General features: G+C 38.6%; 2 protein-coding genes across 4 annotated transcripts; one reads left to right on the top strand and one right to left on the bottom strand.

Annotated features, from left to right (window-relative positions):
* Positions 1-333: 333 nt before the first annotated feature.
* Positions 334-14,814, top strand: csf1b (colony stimulating factor 1b (macrophage)). 3 transcript variants are annotated; one of them, XR_003674515.1, is made up of 9 exons: positions 334-557; positions 5,127-5,246; positions 5,343-5,405; positions 5,494-5,664; positions 7,123-7,327; positions 7,404-7,536; positions 11,754-11,797; positions 11,870-11,907; positions 14,154-14,814. XR_003674515.1 is itself a non-coding variant. In XM_028453788.1 (9 exons), exons 1-8 carry the CDS (start codon positions 516-518, stop codon positions 11,904-11,906), a joined length of 819 nt encoding a protein of 272 aa, XP_028309589.1. In that variant the 5' UTR covers positions 334-515; the 3' UTR covers position 11,907; positions 14,154-14,814. The 3 variants fall into 3 exon arrangements, 2 of the variants coding, with proteins under 2 accessions (XP_028309589.1, XP_028309590.1); XM_028453788.1 differs by having other exon boundaries at positions 7,400-7,536; XM_028453789.1 differs by having other exon boundaries at positions 521-561; positions 7,400-7,536.
* A 3,812-nt stretch (positions 14,815-18,626) lies between these two features.
* On the bottom strand, positions 18,627-21,260 carry fmodb (fibromodulin b). Its single transcript, XM_028453783.1, has 3 exons — positions 21,130-21,260; positions 20,127-21,020; positions 18,627-19,040 (listed from the first exon to the last, which is right to left on the bottom strand). Exons 2-3 carry the CDS (start codon positions 21,013-21,015, stop codon positions 18,889-18,891), a joined length of 1,041 nt encoding a protein of 346 aa, XP_028309584.1. The 5' UTR covers positions 21,016-21,020; positions 21,130-21,260; the 3' UTR covers positions 18,627-18,888.
* Between the last annotated feature and the right edge of the window lie 1,747 nt (positions 21,261-23,007).

Here is a 23,007-nt window from a genome sequence, read left to right as displayed (position 1 = left end):
AATTCTCCTGTGGACAAGGTGAAAGGCTCCTTGATGAAATACTTAGCCTGAAAGATTTCACCAAAGAGTTGAGTTTCAAAAGCAAGAACAGATGTCAGCATCCTCGTCATTATTTTTTTTCTCTTCTTTTGGTAGCTAGTAAAATGTATTTGGCTAAATGCGTAAACAAAAGTCACCCAACCAACATCCATGTCAAGTCAACTGATCTGCTTTCAACACAAGGAGCTGATCTGCCATTGCTCATCTGTAAAACTGGGACGGTTTGCCAAACTTACAGAGGTGGGAGGTCTTTAAAAGGGTCTTGCTCAAACAGTCTCAGTTTCAGCAAAAAGACTGAACCAAGAGGGAGCACGTCCGCACATCAGCTTTTGGAAAACCACACCATATGACAAAGTGTTACATTTACTCAGCGGCACATTCTTCACGTGGAGCGGGACTGACTATATGAAAAGGACCTCTTTGCTTCAATGTGTGACAGAGGAGTTTGATGTTTTCCACTGCCAAATACGTACCAGATGACCATCCTTGTGCTAACCCTGATCCAGAGCAAAGTAAAGGTAGGTGAGAATTTGAGATTATGAGAAAAGCTGCAAACTTTTGTTCATCAAGATTTTATGTTTCATTGCTGACCTACATAGAGATATATACATAACGTGCATGTAGAAAAGGAATCATGTGATAGACAACATTTGTATCATGTGGGTCTGTATTTTCCACATACCAGTCGGATCAAAAGATTTATTAGATTACATTAACTTGATTGTCTATGTTTATTAGCTGTTAGGTGGAAAATAACTTGGGAGAAAAGCTCTTTTTCACATTTGGTCACATTATGGCCAATTTGCTCAAGATGTGAAAACTATTGAACACATTCCTGTTTTTCTTTATTTCTTTTCTATAAAGCATTTGATTGTTGGCAAATGCCTGTAGTTCATGTGTGAGGAATAACATTACAAGTTTACAACTTTGTGTTAGAAGACAAACAAACAGTTCATTATAATGGAAAAGCTTGCAATCATGGTTTGGTTTAAAAGACGATTTGTTTTCACTGACATATCTCAGAAGACAAGAGAAACCATTGCGGGGTTCATTGTTGTCTCCATCAGACATTTTTTTGGCAAAAACTGTAACCAACTCATCAGTCAAGGTTTTGCAGAATACAAATCCTTTCAAATGCTATTTTTTTTAAATTTTTATCTGCAATGGCAAATGTGTTTGTTTTAAAACCTGTGTCAGAAAAGAGAAATCCATCTGGGTACCATTTCTCTGCTTCTGCAGCATCAGAGTCTCTGCATGTTTTTCTCCATGGCCAAGTTTTCATGGTAGAGGGCACTATTTGACCGTAACTGGAATCTAAACATTGGCTCAGTTCCTCTGAGGTCATGGTTAGTTAAATCTTTAACACTGGTGGCTTTTGCAGCAGAGAAAGCGCTGTGCGTACCACCCAAACTGAAACCTGATGCTCTGGAAATCAGCAGCAGGCAGTGAGCAGAGCAAAGAGAATGCACTGTTATTATTCCTAATGTGAAGATTTCTCTCAGAGTCTGGGAGATTGGTTGGGGAAACTGAGCTGAGCTTGCTGTGATTCGTTATTTAAATCTGCTGGAGACAAAAACATGTTTCATCAGACACAGAGCGTAGGCCTCATTGATCAATGGATCAAAGATTATTTTCTGGGGAAAAAAAATCAAAGTTTGAAATTGCTGCTCGAAAGTTTGTGTTCATCTCCACCGTAAACACTCACTTACTGGTTTGGCGCATTGCATTGTGGGATGTGGAGTCCCATATACCAGGCGTTTTTCAACCTTGGGGTCACGAGACACCGGGAGGGGGTCGCCAGATGCCTTCAAGAAACTAAATTTTTTTTTAACAATTTCAGCTAATTTTTGCTCATTTTTCTGCAACTACACAAAATTTCCATTAATTTTTCTTGCCATATTTTTTGCTCCTTTTAATGCATTGTAGCTACAACATTCACATTTCTGCCACTTCTCATCAAATTTTAATAAATGTTCTGCACATTTTTTCCACTTTCAAGACATTTTTGACACTTATAAACCCTTTCCACCATTTTTCCCACTAATGTCAATTGCCAATTTACCCACATTCACGATTTGCCATTCCCATTAATTGCTGTTTTGCAAACTAATTGTTCACACTTTGAACCCTTTTTACCACTTTTTCTGTCCGTTTTTAGCCACTCTAATTTGCAACTTTTAACCAATTTCTGTAATTTTTAAAATCCCATTTCACCACTTTTTCCATCATTTTTGGTCACTTTTGACCCATTTCATTTTTAATTAAAAAAAAGATTTACTTCTTTATGATGATTATATACCATGGCCCAAATAATACTAAACTTCCTGGATAACAGTGGATATTATTCAGTAAAATAAAAATAAATGTGGTTATCACAGATTCATAGAACAATGGAACATCAATTTGCTGACTTTATAGATGGACCCCAAAAAGCCCCCTTTATTCCCCCTTATAGATGGCCCTGTCTCCACATGACTGTTCTTCAATGTTCATGTCTGTGTTCAATCACCTTCAAGTACAGCGGGGGTCCCCGCTCTCTGGAACCTTTATGGGGGTCACAGGCTGAAAAGGTTGAGTACCACTGCAATAGACGGATAAATAGAAGTGTTTTTACTTCATTGTTTCTGTGATTTCTTGTCTTTTTTCACCAGACAAAAAGGACAGTGATCGGCTTGGCTCAGATTTCATTTTAGTTTATTTCCGGTATTCCCGATGAGATCACCTCTCTCTGTGAGACATTCATTTTTGGATGGATTCAGGACTTTTCCATTAAAGCCTTTCAGTCTATAAAAACACAAGAAATGTGTTGGGAAGTCACTTTGGCAGAGTTTTTCCACAAGAAATCACAGTAAGAATGAAGTAAAACACTTCCGTCTATTCGGCTCCACATCCCACAATGCAATGTGCCAAATTTTTTTGACAATGTCAACAAACGGAGTGTTTACCGTAAATATGAAAACAGATTTTTGAGCAGCAATTTTAACCTTTTACTACGGGTGGAACAATGTACCACAGTGTCACAAAATATAAACTAAATATAGGCTGTGTAGATACATTCTATGTTTTAAAAATATTATGCAAATTTTATACATGGGAATATTTTTGTAAGAATGTCCTGATAATGACATGATGTAGTTTTAATTTTATTGGCATGAATTGTTAATCTGTTTTTGGGTTCTATTTGCAAATTGGCACTTTTAGGACTTTAAATAGGAATAATTGGTCTAATTTATTATTATTCATTGATTCGTTATTTAATACTTCTTTTAAGTTGGAAATGTTATTCCCAGAGTATAATTAAGTATGTCTGTCAAATAAAAGCATGATTATTTTTCAAATCATATTTTTTGGGGCCTTTTTTTACCCTTTTCTAAAATATCGTCTCATCTCGTGAACTTTATATGATCCCACCCCACATCATTTCATTTATTGATCTCGGAGGCCTACACCATGTCTTTTTCAGATAAAAATAGTTATCATCTCCAGGAGCTTTATATACTAAGAAACAATCTTCAACAGGTACAGGCTCTTTGGTGGTAGGGGGAAATTGGAGTGAACCACTGTTGCAGTGCTTCTGAATCTGTGTGGTCAGATTTACATTTGATCTCCAGATAAAGTGTTTGCGTAGTGCCTGTACTACGAAGCTGGATTTCCTCTTATCATGGTCAGGACCAGGTTATGAAGTGGATAAGATCTGAGCGAGATCTAAAGTCACAATGTGCTCTCATACCAGTGTGTGTGTGATAAATTGAGGAGGACTACCTGAATAAAAAAGCGTCTGTGATGTAAATAGGTGAAACTGATCATCATCTCATAGATTATATTTTCAGGCTTTTACACATTAACAGTGTCAGCAGTTTCCTGCCTGTGTTCCTTTCTTCCTGCTCTTTTTCTAACAGTTTTTATTTTTGGTCTGAATTATGGATTTTAAGTCTTCGTATTTTTAAAGAATTATTTCTCAATCGTTACCCTAACCCTAACCCAAACTTTTTTCTATGAACGTGCAGGTGTGGAGAAACTTTTATGACAAGCACCGGCCCGTGCCCTGCCTTTGAGTCCCTATTGCAAACTGGATCGGTCCCAGATTTATTCAGGGGGTTTCATTAAAACCAATAATCAATGCATCTAACCCTAACCCTAACCACTAACTAACCCCACTAGATCCCTTGACCTAACCCAAAAAATACCAACATAACTCCGAAGTTGTCATAATTTAGCGAAAGGTGTCATCATTTAGTGAACGACACTTAAAGCTGATATCCGGAGTTTCTGAGAAATGTATTGATGTCCCGCCCTAAACAACTTCACTTCCTCCTACAACCTCTACCAATCTACCAGAAGCCACGCTTCTACTTTTCTGCATGCGCATCGCGGAACATAACAAGGTCGCATCGGGTCGCATTGATTTACTGTAGGTTTATGAGTCAGGTAAGAGCCAAAATCATATTTACCTGTTTGCTGATGTGACGCGCGGTCTTGTTTCCGTGCACAGTTCCGCATTAATTTTGATTGACAGTCTCAAAAACAGGAAGTCGAAGCCTATTGGCTGGGCAATCACGGTACTCGCTTCCATTTGTATAGGGGTCTATAGGACGAAGGAGGGACTTATATACATTAATGTATATGAATGACCACTGGCAGTAGACCATAGTAAAAGACTAGTTTCAAAAGAATCATACATAAACATAGATTTCTCAGAAACTCTGGATATCAGCTTAATGACAGTTTTCATGACAACTTATTCATAATAATTTATTTTATTTAAAAGCGCCTTTCGGGCCACCCAAGGACACTTTACAGTAAAAATAGAAAATGTTTCTGATATCTGGGGGGAGGGCGTTCCAGAGTCTGGGAGCAGAGCGCCTGAAAGTGTAATGTCAGCCTTATGTATAAAACTTCAGTTTCTCTGTGATTGTGATTGGTCTGACGCTGCAAGCTCCACCCCTGTCAGAGGAGCGTGCACATATTCTGGCTGAAATCACCTTGCTTAAGTAAACATTTTTATATCCTGCTTCATAGTACAGGCCCTAGAGCAAAGTGGGTGATGTTAGTGACCACATTTAGTGTACATTGTCTGGTTGTGTCAGTTGCAGGTAAAGTGTCTGTGTGTACTTATGTTCCTGAGCTTCCCTCTGACCATGGCTGAGGTTCCCGGTCCATGCAGACACTCCATCACTAGGGAGCACCTACTGACAGTCAGACAGCTGGTAGGTGTTCAAACAACAACAACAACAACAACAACAGCAGCAGCTAGATCAACATGAGATAGAGCTGATGATGAAATCTTCCTCTTGTTTCTGCAGATGGATAACCAGTTAAGAAGTGGCTGTTCAATAAGCTACACGTTCATAGAGCGAAGAAGCTTGGTAACGTAATGGCTGCGTAATGACCATGTTTGTTTGGATGTCAGCTTTTGATTCGATTTGTGGGGTAACATGTTTCTGTTTCCCACAGAGTAAATGTTGCTTTGTTAAAGCTGCTCTACCCTGGATCCTGGAGCTTCTCACAACACACTTCAGATATAATCGGGGCTCAGTCAATGATGGCTATGTTCAGACCCTCAGAACGCTCATCCTCAACATCTATTCTCAAAAATGTGTGCCTCAGATAAATGAAGAGGTTGAGGTGAGTGTTTTGTGCAACTCGAGTGTGGGAATATCTGAAAATGCCACTTTGCACAATCAGCACATGTTCTCTCATCACTGATAATGTCCTGTCCTTCTGATAAAAGCCAGCAAATAATGACATAACAGCCTAAATCTAACCCGAAGTAAACTATAAAAAGCAGCCAAATTAAAAGCCGTCTGATCTGCAGATCTAATCTAACACAAAGTTGAATAACCTTACCTTGTTATTGGTCCCTGTTGAGTCCATGGTGGACATGGGATATAAATCTGTTTACTTCAGGCTATAAAAAGCTAAGATGTGTTTTTTCCATTTCAAGGCCCATAGCTTCACTCCTTGGGTTAAAGACCTGGGAACTTTCTGTATGAAATTGCATGTTCTCCCAATGCCAAGTTTTCCCAAAAAGGCAGAGCCCAACATTTACGTTGGTGTATTCTCATTTTAGTTTATTTAAATAGATAACTCATTTTAGTTTAGGGGCCAAAAACAGAAAAGTTTGATCTCAAGTGGGCCGCAGATTTAAGGAGAACAGTTGCAACATTATAGTGCTCTCGTTTGCACTTCCATGTGTGAATAATATATAAAGAATGTAAGACACCAACAATATCCAAGGAATATAGTAGAATATTCCCTTACTGTACATTTCCTTGATTTTGTAACCACATATTGTTTGATTATGGTACATTTTGTGGAAGAATTAAAGGAAAATTTGTGACTAAAAATGACTGCCATCATATGATCTAAGCACAGGAAAACTGTGAGCCATGCAAATATGGTGGAATTTTATTGAATTTGTGCATTTTGAGGGTCTGAGATATCAACAACTGAATTCATATTCATAAATAAATTAAATTCAGATTCATATTGGCACATTTACTGAATTGGATTCTCTAAAGAGCTGGGTTTGGCCCCGGGGTCTTTAGTTTGACACAGAATACAGTGTGTACAGAAGAATAATTGATTAATCAATGTTCATAAAATGGCCTTAAAAAGCTTATCTTATTGTACACTTTATGAAAAACGTTCATCCATATTTTAACAGAGGGTTGGTTCTCTTGACAGCCTTTACCCTGTCACATTATTAAGGTATTTTTGGCTCAATCAGTGGGAAGAATGAAGTTTGGATATTCATATTTTAGTTTTTTTTCTGCAGTCAACATATCAAATATATCTTAATAGATCTAAAGCTTCAAACGTGCAGTAGAATAGCAGCAATTTAATTTATGAATCAGTATTAAATACTGTATAATTCCTTCATGAAGCTTTTAAGACAAGAACACAAATAGAGATTGACTAACAGTGGGCCAATGAGTGTACAAAGTTAAATCCCATAACATTCTGTTCTACGACAGTTGAAAAAGTCCCAAATGCTCCATTTAAAAAACAAGCTGTCATCAGCTCGTAACACTGAAGCCAATGGGAAAACGTTTCAGGAATCCTTTTTAAAATCTGCTGCAGGACAAGCCAGAGTCTTTCGAGATAATCTACAAAAGCTCTCCTTCAGAAACACTACAAAGAGTTCTAGAGGTGTTGTCACTTTACTTGGAGCTGATGACCATGAGCTACGCATCAGTAGACTGGAGATGTCAGTACGAATACACAGAAATATTCGACTCGACGACAGAGCATTTCACAGAGTCGCCTGCAGAGTCGTACTTTACAGGTGAGGACACGAGTTCTGCAGATGTGTGGGAGCTGCTCTGATCTCTTATGAAATGTTCTCTCTTTTCTGCAGACAGTTATGCAACAAACCCTGCAAAAGCCTCTCAGAAAAGAGCGGTCAAAGACGTATACAAGCTTGGCTTTATCGTCACATCCGTCAGCGGAGGAGTGCTGTTAATATTTACTCTTTACTGCCTCATCACACACAAGGTATACCTGCTGCGTCTGTTGTGTCGGTTAAATAATCACATCTGCTCCTATAAAATGGCATTCCGGTTGTTATGTAAGAAAGTCAAATCATGGCAGGCTTCATTTGCTCGCTGCGATACTCCCTTCTGTAGATGTAAGAAAATAAAGTCAGCAGAGAAAAACAAAGTGTAGGCCCACATTAAAAAAAAAAAAAAAATTAAGAATATGCTCGAAAAATGGTTTAATCTTTGAAAAATGTTTTTATTTCCCCATAAAAAACACTTGGTTTGACTTTGTAATTAAAACCACCAACACCATGGACTAATGCATTTTACAAGATTCTTAGAAACAATAAAGTAAAACAGTAAATGTATCCCAGGTAAAATAAAAAAAAACAAGATTCATGTTAAAAAAAAAAAAAAGATATATGCAAATTGGCCAAATGTTAGCACAGTGTTTGGTTTGGAAAAAGGAAATGCGTCATTCCTAATTTACATCCTGACAAGGGAACTGTTTTATTTAGCCGCTTAATGCTTTTCTGTGAACCAAGCACATCTGTCGACATCTTTGATAACAGAAGAAGTTGACCTTTTTGTGAAAGCGCCACAAAGGTTTCTGCTTTGCTTTTCTTTTTTTAAGGGCAAGTTAGATCAATTGGATAAGTTGATGAAGTTAGATCAACTGAGCTATCAGCGGTTGTGTGGTTACGTTGTGGAGAAAAGTGCATGTGGTTTGTGCGTTATCGGCTGCAAAAGAGCATTCCCAAGAAACATATGAGCATTGGACTTGTTTGTTGCTGTTTTAAATCATGAAGAGGCTGTGGTTTCTTCATTCATAAACTATGGAGAATGGCTATAGAGAATGACATGTTTACATCCACCATAGAGGGAGCTTACATCACCCCATGCTCCAAGGCAGTGGAAAGCAAATTGTTCTCCAAATATGTTCTTGGAAATTAGGGCTCGTCGTTAACATTATTAACTATTTCATTTTAAAGTGTGGACATCGTTTGGATACAAAGAAAAAGTCCCTGGTTCTGTGTTTAATATTGATTGCATATTATGATTAAAAAAAGAAAAGTGAAAAGGTGAATATTGGCAGTGGGGACAATTGATGCACATATTTAGAAAGACACTAATTAACGTGCTGTGAAATTGGATTTTCAGCTTTGACAAACATGAAAACAAAATATAGAACAAGACTTTCCATAGAGAACAATTTAAGACTCACATTCTCCCAAAATCAGCCAAACATTGCAGAGTTATGGTCATCCTCTCAACCTTACCCTTCTCACCCTGCAAGTTCTATTTCACAGTTTTATGGTGGTGAAAATGTTGTATTACTGCTATATGTTCAATCAACAAATGTTTGGTAGATTTATTTTTCCTGAAAAAATATTGTTTCTCACTAAAAATGCTTGGCTAATTATTTAATAAATCTGATCATTCTGAATAAGATGTTTTGTTGTGTGCTTACAGATAATTCCTTACAGGATAGGTAAAATTCAAGGCCAAATTTCACTGTAGGGTTACTTTGTATCTGACATTACATTATTATGTTTTTAAGTGTGCAGGAGTAGGGGGTACATGGCTTCAGGTTAAATGTCTGAAGGGGTACAGGACTGTGAAAAGTTAGGGAGCCACTGCCCTAAAGAGACCAGATTCTGCATTCTTGCCCAGGACCTTCCAGCTAGGATACAGTTTCAATGAGTATTAGATACAGTAGAAGGTTTTAACAGCACTTATGTTGGGCCAATTGTTGCTAAATCCCAATCATTTTAGGTTCACTACAGCACTAGAAGTAGATCTACATCAGCCAAAAGCTTGTGAGAGCATTTATACACCACACATGGCACAGATAACCAGCTCGTTGGGGAGAAGCTCTGTTTCTATGACCTTCAGGAGACCTCACGCTGGTTGGATACTGTTAAGGAAGTTCATGCACATGACTCGTGAGGAGCGCAATATGCTTGTTCCGACGAAAGAACCAGACTGATTTGGAGCAAATAGCATCTTTAGTGGAGGAGGAACTGGCTGGAAGTGGACGATTTAAGGGTCATCGGTGTTAGTTGCATTCACTTCAACATGGAATTCTGAGCGCTATAACATTACAAGTTTTTAAGATAAAATTACAACTCTATTCTTAAAATATACCAACCCAGACAATTATTATAATAACACAAGAATACAAATAAGGATTAAAAACCAAATACTATAGGCAGGGGAGAATACAAATCCTGAAGACTAAATGACTTACAATAATTACTTTAAAGCACTGAATAGTCTGTTATTGTAAAGAATGTCACTTTGATCATCATCATCATCATCCCCATCATGCCCTTCTTTATTTAATAAACAGTTAATTATTTCAGCCCCAAAGTAGCCGCCTGGATTTGTTTGTATCTTACATTAAATACCATTAGAATTTTCAGTAAAATTACAGTAAATCATATATTTGTTATTTACACGTTTTAATCTGTAACAGCCCTTTGATTAAAACCAGCTGCTGTAGTGTTGATGTAGAGGCTTGAATCACTTTAGATGTGTCCATCTGGTCTCTTTTAGCTTCTTGCTTATTCATAGGAATGCTGTATCCGGTAGTAGATACACTGTGAAGAATAATACGTTAACTTTACTTTAAAAAAAAAAAATATGCAAACTCGTTGACTTCAGAAAATGAATTTATGTTGACTTAAATCAATTATATTTGATCAACTTATACGTTAATAAACCTAATGGAGGTTAGGGAGGTTAAGCCCAAAAATGAGGCCTTTGACTTCAACTCATGCAAAGGTCCCCTTAGGTATGGAAGTGCTTTTGGGTCATACAAATACATTTATCCTAAGACACAAGTTAGATCACACTTTGTATCGGAAATAGACGAGTTATTTTCAAAAATGGCCAATTTGCCAAAAATACTTCAGAGTTTACTTCATTAGTAAGTAAATATAGTCTCTTTTGTAAATGGTAGCCAATTATTGTCCTCGATTGTCTGTGATAAAATGGCCTCTACAGCAAAAAAATAATCCTATTTCAATAAATTACAAGTAAATGTTGTATTTTATTGTGCATTAGTACTGTTAGTTTGTGGTGAATTTGTCCAAAAAATAGCCAAAAAATAAGGAACTTGGAACATTTCCCGACTGTTTTTAAATTATTTGTTCAATCTTAACGAGTACCGCCTGCAATGTGCTCCTGTACCCCTGGGCGACCATGACTTAGGTGGTAGAGGGGTCGTCCTCCGATTAAGATCCCGGTCTATACATTAAAGTGTCCCTGGGCAAGACACTGAACCCCAAGTTGCTCCCAGTGATTGACTAGCGCCTTGCATGGCAGCTCTGTCCCATTGAAACATTACACACTGTTTGGGAACCACTGGAGAAATGCACTTTACAGTAAAGGAGTGACTTATTATAAGAATTTGTGTGTTACAGTATTCGTTACGCCAGAATTATTGGTGTTACAGTTTCGTGTGAGTTCCAACACTGCTAAGGATTTATTGTTTAGCTGTTTGCACGTAATGGTACCTGCACGTGACCAGCAGAACATCTGGTTTGAACATAATGTGGGTACAGTGTAACACAAAACTACTGTATGTGCTGGATGAGTAATGGATGTTAAACAAACCCTTTGCTGATGACCTCTTTAAGAACTCCACTAACCTCATGTTTGCCTCTTGCCATGATGATTTACTTCTGTGTTACAGCAGCCCTAAAAAATACATGTAAAATTGATTTGCCATGGGTTTTTAGTAATGAGTAGCTTTTAATAAAAGTATTTCTGTTGGTCTGATCAATATTGACTAAAGTATACAAGAAGAAACCCTCTCAAAGTGAGTCATTTAATGCCTGTCATTAACAACACAGGAACATCCAAACAGGAGGCGGATGCACAGCTGTTTGTCGTGACCAAAATGAAACTCTTTGTCCATCTGTCAGCAGGACAGTGGCCAAGCTCAGGGGAAACATACACACGAGTTCCTTGGAAATCCTTTTCTCCTGAGATTAAGTGAAAATGAAAAAAGCAAAGATAATATCTCATCTTAAATGTGCAAAAACATTATACATACTGTATAACCCATTGAGTCTTTCTGTGTGAATATATCCATCAATCTGATTTTTTTTTCTTTTAAAACGCATGAATGCGTAATTGTAGTTGTTTATTGTTGCCCTGCTTAAAGCACTTGCTCTGCAAACAAAGATTATATATTAATTTAAAATATTTTTTTTCCATAAATAGAGGAATCATAATCCAGGTGGAGCAAGAATATATTCAAACTTCAGGTGAGAAGAGGCTGATTTTCTATTTTTTACATATTTATCAATGGCATGTTATTAAAGCTGTGTTTCCTGTAGGCGAGACCGACAGGACGCTGAGATAGAACCAGAGTAACGTGAGTATTTGTTCGACGTGTTTAAAGCATAATTGTGATATCAACCATAGTTAAGCTCATATTTCGAGTACGTGTACTCAATGTTGGTTTACTGACTACACTTTACTAGTGAAGTAAAAGATGTTAGTATTACTAGTGAGCCTGATATCATATATCATATCAGTGACATGCTAATAAGGGGATGCGGACAAGCAAATTCAGGCATTGGCATTGGCTTTCAAAAATATTACAAACCAATCAGGGAGCTGGATTTGGTTGTAATCCCTCCTACTTTATTTACATTAGGTCTATTAGTGCTACTAGTAAAACTTTTGGATTTAGTATTACTAGTAATAATAAATAATAATACTGCATTTTATTTATTCATTTTCAAAATACCCAAGGTCACTGCATTATCAGATAAAGATAAAAAAAACATATAAAGAACAATAAAATGTACAAAGAAAATAAGGTGGACAATGATGGAAGAGCAGTTGATCAGAGGGAGTAGGCGAGTGTCAACAGATTGAGTGAATCAGTGTCTCGGAGGTTCAGAAGGGAGTAAATACCAGAGGTTGGGAGTAGACCTATGGTGATGAGGCGTGCAGAGGAGACAGTGAGGTGGATGGAAGAGCAGAATCTGAGTGAGCTGAGCAGGTGTGGTCATGTGAAGAAGAGGTATGGGGGGGGTATGGGGCAGTGAGATTGTGGATGGCTTTAAAGATTAATAAAATGTTGTAGTTGATGCGATGTGTTATTGGTAGATTGTGGAGCTGCTGCAGGATGGATGTGATGTGGTGAGTTGAGGGGGTCCTGATGATGAGCCTGGCTGCAGAGTTCTGGACCAGTTGTACTTTATGGAGCGTTTTTTAAGGTAGGCCAAACAGGAGGGAATAATAATCCAGACGGGAAGTAACAAGACCTTGTACTCGTATGGCTGCAGTAGCTGTAACATTACAGATTTTTGCAAAATAAAAGTGACATTTCTAAATGTCGACAAAGTACAAGTGAGCATTGAATGTTTTTCTATTGAAGGTTGTTTTGGAGCCTCCTAACTCCCATGAAATCTCATCCCATGAGACTTCACTGCAGGCAGATGAACACTCAGAACATCCTCACAGCACTCTGTAATCCTTTGCTGTTTGCAGTCAAATGTGGCAGTAATAATTTTCAAGTATAATGTTAAGAAATGCCTTCTGTCCACATGTACAGTGCCATGTTTCTTGGAGAGAAGTGGTCATGTCACCAGGTACGTCAAAAGTGTTGCCATAGGGCTTTTGCGATACAAGTGTCGTGTGTTGTTGAGGATGACACCCACACTTTTAACCTGATGAGAGGGAGAGATGGAGGAGTTGTCCCTTGTCAATGGATATTGTAAAACTATCAGCTTTGGTTAGAGTGAATTGTGTACCAATTAATAAAACTTCAGTACTATCCCTGTTTAATTTTAGAAAGTTGGATGTGAATTGAGACTTTATTTCAAGGAGGCAGTGAGTGAGGGAGGAGGGGGGAAAGGGGTTGAGGTTGGTGTCATCCGCATAAAAATGTGAATTGATGTGGTGTTGACAAAAAATATGGCCGAGAGGGAGTAAGTAGATGATGAACAGCAAGGGCCCCAGGATGGAGCCCTGAGGAACTAGCCTGGTGATAAGCCACACCCACTTTCTTACAAAAAGTAAGAAATTGGGTGTGGTAATACGCCGTTTCTGCTCACGAGTACAATTTTTTGGCAAACTTGTGAGCAACTAGACCTTACTACTACTAGAGCAAAATTATCTACTAGTGGGCAAGTTTGTGTTACTAGTTGTACTCATGAAGCGTTGGGTTTCTACACGTAACATAAGGTATTTTAAGTCTACTAGTACTACTGGCTACAAAAACTTATCTGGTAGCAGAGGATTTTGTTTTACTAGCAGCAAGGTCTACTTCCTCACTAGTGCGCCAAAAACTGTTACGAGTAAAACAACTTTTTAATTTACTAGTATTACCAGTACAGTACACACAAAAAAAGGCTAACAAGTATAAGGCTAACAAGTGACACTTTTGCTTCAGTGGTAATGTTTAGCCACGTACTAGTAAACAAAAAATTGAGTACATGTACTCCAAATTTGAGTATTGGTAGATCTTAACTACAGTTAATATCACTGATACTAAATGTATGAACAAACCGCTTTCCATAACCATGAACTTTTGGAGCTGGCACAGAAAAGTTTGAGCCGCTAATGTTTGGACAACGGTGCTCAACACTTTCCCTCTTTTTTCTTCAGGCATTCAGGAGCACATGGTTCCACCTGAAGACAGAGCACTAGTGAAGCTGTACATTTTATCCATCATGAGCAACTCTTAATGTCAATAATGTATGTGTAATATCAAGTATCGTGCACGACTATTTAATCAGAAGCTTTGCTTTGACAAAGAACAAAGATGGACTTATTTTGAATTATATGCTCTGTATATATTATGTCTGTGCTTCATTGCAGAAAACATTTCAAGTTTACTAAAAAATTCTATTTTCCCAAATGTATGTCTCTCCATTTGCTTCCACTAAACCAAAAGTTTGTAACAGTTTGCCAACATTTCTATGCGTTATTTATTATGCTATCCATTCACCATATTGAACATAACAGTTAATCACAAGCGCAAAGGAAAGTTTATGATGCTGTCTTGCTGTCTATACAACTCTGTTCAGGTATCTTAAAACCGGAAAACATGTGAACGGCAGGTAATGATCTCATCCCAAAAAATTGTGTGTTCATCATCAGTGTAAATAAGGTGTAAAGAATGAAAGTGTGAAATGATTTCCTGGTGTTAAACTGGTGACAAAGTGAACAAAGATTTCGTTTCAACGAAGGCGCACGTCTGAAGCTACAAAGCACTAGATTTTCAGGATATTGCGGGGAAACCAAATTGTAAGTTTTGTATTGTTGTCTCGAGCTGAAATAAATCCACGTTATTTGAATGGATGGATCCCTGGTGTGTTGTGTGGTGAGCATCGCTCTCTCAGCGCAGATACTATGGATTCAAGTCGACTAGTGGAGCCTTGTCTGTCTGAGTCCATCCATGGGATGTTACCTCGATTGGCTCCAGCAACCACTACTTATCATACACTGGATAGGTAGGTACAGAAGATGAAGGGAGTTGTTTTTGGAACCTCATTACCCCTTTAGTCACATAAATAAATAAAATAAAAGTCTAGTTCAAAGATGGGCAACTTTTATCACATCGGGGGCCACAAAAATGTGATTTACACAAACTGAACTCTAAGTTGGACGTAAAGCATGACGCCGTTGGGTTGGATTGGGGCGGATTCTGAAAATAGAGGGAGCAGCTCGGGGCGGTCAGTGTGGGTAAGATTTTGCTGTACATGCGGGGCCCAGCGGGTTGGAAAAATCCTGGCCCGCACTTCATGAATGCACAATCACAGCGTCCACGCCCCAGCCTGTACATGCAGCTCTACAGACAGGCTCCTGCAGCTCCAGTCTGATACACATGCAGCAGGATCCATGCCGGTGAAACGCGGACGGTTGGCGAGGAGTTGTACAAACGCACAGAAGATTGTAGGTTAACAGGTTCCTCCGTGCTGGAAACACAATGTTCTGACAGCGGAGGAAGTTTCCCAGCAGCCAGTCAGCGCTCCTCAGAGCATGCAGAGCACTGATTGGCTCCTAGGAAATTCAGGGATGTTCTGATTGGCTCTGAAGGCAGCATGAGCAACGCATGGCACTGAGCCTGAACAATGTGCTGCTCTCACCGCATGCGCGGCAGCACAAAGTTTTGAAAAAGTTTTGTGATGGGGAAACGTACCGAAAATACAGTTGTTTGCCATTGTGCATTGAACTATTAAATGTGCTATCCACAAGTAAATGGACGCCACTCTCTGTTGTTGGCAACTTAATGTTTCGGGGTCCTAAGTGCACTGTATAGCTTTGCACACATGCCTAACAATGTTTGAGACCCGGTCCATGTAGGAGGCCTCTCTGGTGAGAGCCCGGTCCGTCCATACAGTGGGCCACCGGAGAGGGTAGGCATGCGGGTGTCAGCAACACCATGGTGCAGCGTAGCAGATTAATGGATTGGTGGTGATTAGAAGAAGACCGTGGTTTGATCCCTGGGGTCCTTTCTAGGTGCAGTGTGCCTGACCATCAAAACATGCATGTTGAGGAATACTATATTAAAGCATCTTTACTTTACTTTCAGGAATACTTTGTAATTGCACAAACTGCCTAAACTCTTGATACTATCCAAGAGATTAAAGAAAAGGCAATGATACGCTGCTCAAAAGGCATTTAATCATTATAGCACAGTAGTAATAACAGGTTAATAATAAAGGGCGGTGTTTAGCATCACACTCTCCTGACTTTCACGCGTATGATATTCCCCCTTTGTTGTCGAAAATTGTATCATTACGTCTCCCATAAGACAGTCCCACCTACATTCCACAAAGCTAAACTATTTTGTAATTTTAAGGAATCCTTGCTGAAGGAAAACCATTCCCTGAAGCCTCAAATAAACATCAGCAGCTTCACAGCCTGTCACAAATCATCCCAGAATAATATCATCTGTTACAAAACGAGTTGTACATTTCTCTTATTCTAATGAGTGCTTCTTTGCAAGCAGTTAAAAGCAGCTGCTGGAAATGGGAAGATGGTAGTCCATCATTAAACATGTGGGAAGTAGAAGAAATCACTTAGATAGGACCCTAACCCTAATTCACATGTTTTCTAATTGTGCATCTCAACCTCAAATCCAAGGAAAGGCTTCATCCCAACAGACAAAACAGTTAGACAAAAGACAATATAGAGTAATACTGTTTGTTTTTTTAAACTTTATTCAGATGTTTAGGGGGGAAAAAAAAAAAAATAAAAAAAAAAATAAAAATATATACATATATATATATATATATATATTTATTTATTTATTTTTTTTTAAATCAGTTATGTGGCAGGACCAAAGCGAGTCACAGACTGATTTATGTTTGGTCATTATTGTCGAAGTCAAATAGTTAAATGTAGTCAAATGTAACTAGAATATTTGTATTTCCTGAAGACAATGCAAGTGAGAATGCAGGTGCTATCCCGCGTCACACTGCATTAGCTTAGCATTAGAATGAGCATTAGCATAGCATTAACAAAGCATTAGCTTGCTTTAGCATTGGCATAGCATTAGCATTAACCTAGTGTTAACATTAACATAGTATTAACACAAACGTAGCATTAGCATGAATCTAGCACTAACATTAACCTAGCATTAGCGCTAGCCTAGCATTAGCATCATCATAGCATTGGCTAGCTATAGCATTAGCATCATCATAGCATTGGCTAGCTATAGCATTAACCTAACATTAGCATTAAACTAGTGTTAACACTAACCTAGTGTTAGAACTAACCTAGCATTAACCTTGCATTAGCACTAACATCAACCTAGCATAACCCAAGCAATTGCATTATTCTAGCATTAATCTAGCTTTAGCATTAATTTAGCATTAGCACTAACCTAACATTTGCATTGGCTTAGCATTAGAATGAATCTAGCATTAGCATTTGCCTATCTATAGCATTACACCTGCATCAACCTAGCAATAGCATTAACCTAGCATTAGCTAAGCATTAACCTAGCAATAGCATTATCCTAGCATTAGCACTGTCACTACCAAATCCTTTCACAGAGCGGATCCTATCAACGCATGCACGCAACGCGTCTACATCCGGTCAGCCTATTTTACGGCAGTTTGTTTACTATATAAAAGTTTGAAAACCTGCTATGTAAAAATTTTTTTTTTTTTGTTTAGTTTTTTTTTAATGAAAAATGAAAAACGCCACAAAACAGTCACATATTTAAATGTGCATTATTAAAATATTTAACAAACATTGTATGGTCGGTTTACATTCAAATATTACGTCCCAGTAGCTCTGTCTTATGGATTTCGAGCAAAGGAAGTGACGTAGTCCTGGGCGCATGAGTTGAGGACTAACCTAGCATTAGCATTTGCCTAGCTATAACAGTAACCAAGCATTAGCTAAGCATTAACCTAGCAATAGCTTAACATTAACATTAACCTAGCATTAGCAATAACCTAGCATTAATCTAGTAATAATCTAGCATGAGCACTAACCTGGCATTAGCAACAAACAAAAAAAAATCTAGCATTAGCGCATTCGCCGAGCTATAGCATTAACCTTGCATTAGCTAAGCATTAACCTAGCAATAGCTTAACATTAACATTAACCTAGCATTAGCAATAACCTAGCATTAATCTAGTAATAATCTAGCATGAGCACTAACCTGGCATTAGCAACAAACAAAAAAAAATCTAGCATTAGCGTATTCGCCTAGCTATAGCATTGCATTAGCTAAGCATTAACCTAGCAATAGCTTAACATCTGTTTTCTGTTACTGTTTTCAACAATAGTGTTGTTGATGAAAATTTATATTTGACTCATTATGTACTTTTAAGATTATTTAATGATTGAATACAAACCAAGTGTCAAGTAAAAAGTTCATATTAAATCAACAAGTGAGATGAGAACACATTTTGAATAGTAGAAAACACACGATCAGCCTGCGTAATAAAGGAGGATCTATTAACTACACTGTTAATTAACACCCATCACTGTTTTATCACCGTGTGCCACATGGTGGAGGCAAAGCTGAATCTGACAATAAGGAAAGGATCGTTTCATACAACAGATGAGTCAGTCATTGTCATGTGTGATAAATGTTGTGACTCACATTGGGCCAGGATCGTATTCTTCATGCAGAACACTAAAGTGGATTCTTTGTAAATATATTGGTCATCTTGGGATGTTTCATCCCTCTCTGCCACCCACATGCCTTTCATTTGAATGCATGATTATACAACAATGGTATTTCCCCTTTGACCAACTAATTAAAGCTTTGCGGTATGACCATAATAAAATGTTCTCTAACTCATTTTACCTGAGTGGACAACAGTCAAATTTAATTGTACGACACATAGCCAAGGTGTGAATGTTTAGATGGAGACTACACATCAATGAAGGTAACGCGTCTCAAGCAGTAGGCCGCTTCAGCAGGAATGTCTCTGGCACTGATCTCATTGGCATCCAAACGCAGCATTTTCAGCCTGGAGAAGTTTGCCATGTCAACTGTGCTGCAGAAGCTGCTGAGGGAGAACTCTGCAAGTGGTGGAGAACAGGAGAAGAGGTTAATTGGCCTTTTCACGAGTCGGAAATAAATCACAGAGTCTTTAATTTAAACCAGGGATTTTAACTCATGCCAAAAATCCAGATTTGATGGTTCGTAACTATTAAGCAACCATAAAGTGACCAAATCCTATGAATCTGAAATAACATTTATTTGGAATTTCCTACATTTATTTAAAGAATATCAATTTTTATGATGCCTTTTACTGCTCCTGTGGTCTTGTCTTTTGGCAACATGTCGATGGTAACAAATATTTTTTCAAAAATTTCCTTTGTTTCAACTGGAAAACAGCTCAAGAATTCCAGGCCTGCTGTCATCTCGTGATTGAAAACCTTACTTTGTGAATTGTGTTTGTGCCCCACCCTAAATACATTATGGGGTGGGGTAATTTTTTTTCTAACTATATTAACTAGCTACTCAATGCTCACTATACCTCTCTATTCACAATTCTCTCAATCCAATCTTCTCACCACAGATTGCAGAGTCCACGGGTGTCAGTTTTTATAGAAGGGGTGGGGCCAAAAGTGGTGGTTCATAATGTAATAAGCCACCAAAACATCACAAACCATCATTTTGAGCCAATAGCTAAATTTGATTGTAATTGATGGGTTTCAAATACCAAATACATTTTAGTAGAAAAAAGGGTTTATTGAGTTCAGTTCATTGACCACCTAATACGCTTTCACCTCAATATCTCTCCCCACCGGAGAAAGTATCAACCCTTGTGTAGAACATATCGGTTTTTCAATATCTGTGGAAAGACCAATACCGATGTCAACCGATATTGTATTTTTTGGCCAATATTGTCCGACAATTTGGGTTATTGGATAAAATCACCCATCTCTAATTTTTAGTAAATCTTATTGCGTGTGCTAAATTGATCTACACTATTTGCATGTCTCCACACATAAAACATTAAGATAATTAGAAGTAAAATCATTGGATTCTTAAAAGATTATCCACATAAAAGGTTATGTATTATTATTTTTAAGGTCATATTCATGTTGATATTAAATTAGTATATTAAAAGGTTGTAAAGAGTGATGTACTGTACATACCCTTGATCTTATTCGCGTGCAGATAAAGGTTCTCCAGATTTCTGCTGACAGCAGGGATCTTCTCCAGGTTGTTAAAGGACAGATCAAGTTCAATCAGAGAGCTGATGTTAAAGACATTAAATGGGAGCCCTCTGTCGGTTAGCTTGTTGTGCGCTAGCCGGACAAACTGCAGTTGGGGATATGTGGTGAGGAATCCCACTGGCACACTCTCAATGTTGTTAAACTCTAAATATAGCTGCTGCAGATTCTCAGGAAGATGGTCAGGGACTTTCCTCAACTTGTTGTTTCTTAAATCCAGCTTTGTCAAGAACTTTAGTTCTTTGAACACACCTCCAACATCCTCTATGGTGTTGGACTGCAGGTAGAGGTTGGTTAGGTTGACCATTCCCTCAAAAGTGTTGGAGGGAATCTTTGAAAGCTTGTTGTGACCAAGTCGCAGGTTTGTAATGGATTTAGGCAGGTTCGGAGGCACCCGGGTAAGTTTGTTGTAGTCCAAGTGGAGATGTTCAAGATTCTTGAGCTTACGAAAAACATTTTTCTCAATCTTGTCTACGTCGAGCTGGTTGTGATACAGGACAAGCCAAACTAAGTTGGTTGCATTGCTGAACACTCCCTCCTGGATGCTTGCGATCTGGTTCTGCTGCAGGTAGACGTACTTGATGTGGGAGGGAACGTAGGGAACGTGCTGCAGGTTGCGGTTGTGGCAGTACATTGCTGTGGGGTACTTTGAGGGGCAGTCACACTCCAAAGGGCAATCCACATCTTCAGATTGCAGATGATCATACAGCCGACGACCTCGTAAGTGGGACAGCCAGTGGAAATGGCTGTGACGCTGAGTCATGATCAGATTCACTGTTCCCAACACGAGAATGAGCAGTACAGTTCGCATGATCCCTGAGAGAAACCCCAAGAAAAGAAAATGCTTTAAATCTATGACTTCAAAATGAGAGGTATCATCAGTGCCATAGCTGCAGGTATGGGTTGTTCTTAGATGTATTCTTACCAGGTACAGGTGGTGAAGTGTATCAACCTGCGGCTTGAACAGACAGAACGCCTCCTTGCTCACGTTGCCGGGGTCTCTGATCGACTGAGTGGGGCAACGTTTTTGGTTCAGAGTAAATATCCCCCTTCACTGCCTGCAGCAGCAGTCCCAGCCACTCACACTCATTAGCACAAGTACCCTTCTCCACTTGTAAGCATGTAAGCATACACTACACACCTCCGGCAAAGTTAATATCAATCCCAGCTGTGAACCAGTATGGACATCTGCTTTTTAACAGCCCTGTTTTTGCTTCGCTGCATGGCGCCTTATTATTAGCAGTCACTGGAGATCTGATGATCTGCTGAGAAGACAGCAGCATTGCTTTGTTATAACAAGCACATGGTACATGGTATCAGTGTTTCTGTGTGTGCAATCAGACACTGCACCTTTGTAATTGTGTAAAAGTGTAGCTTATTTCAGCTACACACTGTGTAGTGCACTATGTAATGCACACTATTATCTAAAATCATCCTTTAAAAACACTACTTTGCTTTCTCTGGCTTCTGCAAGTGCAGTGTTAAAGCAAGGGAGAACAATCACATATGGTTTTGTTGGCGTGTGTGAACAAATGGATTACCACGCCGTGTTTGTAGTCTTTACAAGGAAAAGGCCTTAATCCTCAAACTCTTCAGAAGCAAGATTAGGACGGATTTTTATCTTGATCACGTTTAGTGGATTTAAAGGACTTCCTGACCTGAGGTGTGGGCTCTCCTGTGTTGTGCCATGCATAAGTGTAGTAGTTGTTTGGCTTCTATTGTACACGAGCACTGGAACCATGACCCGTGCAAAACTACCACGATGCCTAGATTTGACATATAGGATTTCCCCATGAAAAATAGTGGCTAAAATCCATGTTCCACATGTAATACTGTATGTGAATTCATTACAGAAAAAGTGTTTATTTATCAAATCCACATCAATGTGCACTAGGGAGACAGCTTTTCTATAGGGACCACATCATGCTGCTGCATTTAAAAAACCTTTTGCCCGGAGACATTTTCCACTGCAGCAGAGCTATGAATTCATGCACACATCTACTGTGTTCAATAAACATGTTGTTTATGTGCTGTAAATCCCCAAAAAACACAAAAAGCAAAAGTTCATCGGCTTTAATCTTAAGTTGCAAGCATGTTTACACTTCCACTTTATGCTGAAGAATAAACAAAGTAGACAACAGGAAAAAGAACATTCGTGCTTCCCTTGTGTGTGGGCTTCTCCATTGAAAACATGTGTACGAAGAACACCGCACTGCAAATTTGCAGATGTGTTCAACACTGTTTCAAACACTTAAAGTAAAAAATAAAGTATTTTGTCACAAAGTGTCTCACAGATTTCTAGGCCGACAGACATGGCCTAAAAAGTGGAGGTGTTATTTGCTCTCTTTTCTTCCCCTTGCAGTGCGTTTTCCTTTTCCTTATGGCTTCCCTTCTACACGAGTGTGAAATTACCATCATGACATCATATCGGCTGCAACATCTTCGATTTCAGACACTGTCTAGACTTCTGTCTAGTGAGGCAAACATAGATAAAAATATGGTAACTACCTCAATATCTCAAAATGACCTTGATGCACTTTAACAAAAAGGCTTGATTTACTCCATCAACGGATGAGGTTACTACACATGCACAGATGCCTTACTATCAGCGTTTTAAGATCTGGGGCCTTAAAACTTTGCTTAACACTGGATCAGTGGCGGCTCCCGACAAATTACTCAGGGGGGGCTAATGTTTTGATGATGACTAAGGTGACCCGTTATATGGGAAAATTAATAGGAAGCAAGACAATTGCCGTATCTTGTTATTTTCTGGTCAACTTACATAGCAATACCAAATGTAACG

The sequence above is a fragment of the Gouania willdenowi genome, chromosome 7 (assembly GCF_900634775.1).
Source record: "Gouania willdenowi chromosome 7, fGouWil2.1, whole genome shotgun sequence".
NCBI lineage: Eukaryota > Metazoa > Chordata > Actinopteri > Blenniiformes > Gobiesocidae > Gouania > Gouania willdenowi.
The sequence above is the reverse complement of the archived record's forward strand: the minus strand, read 5'-3'. Positions and strand labels throughout refer to the sequence as shown.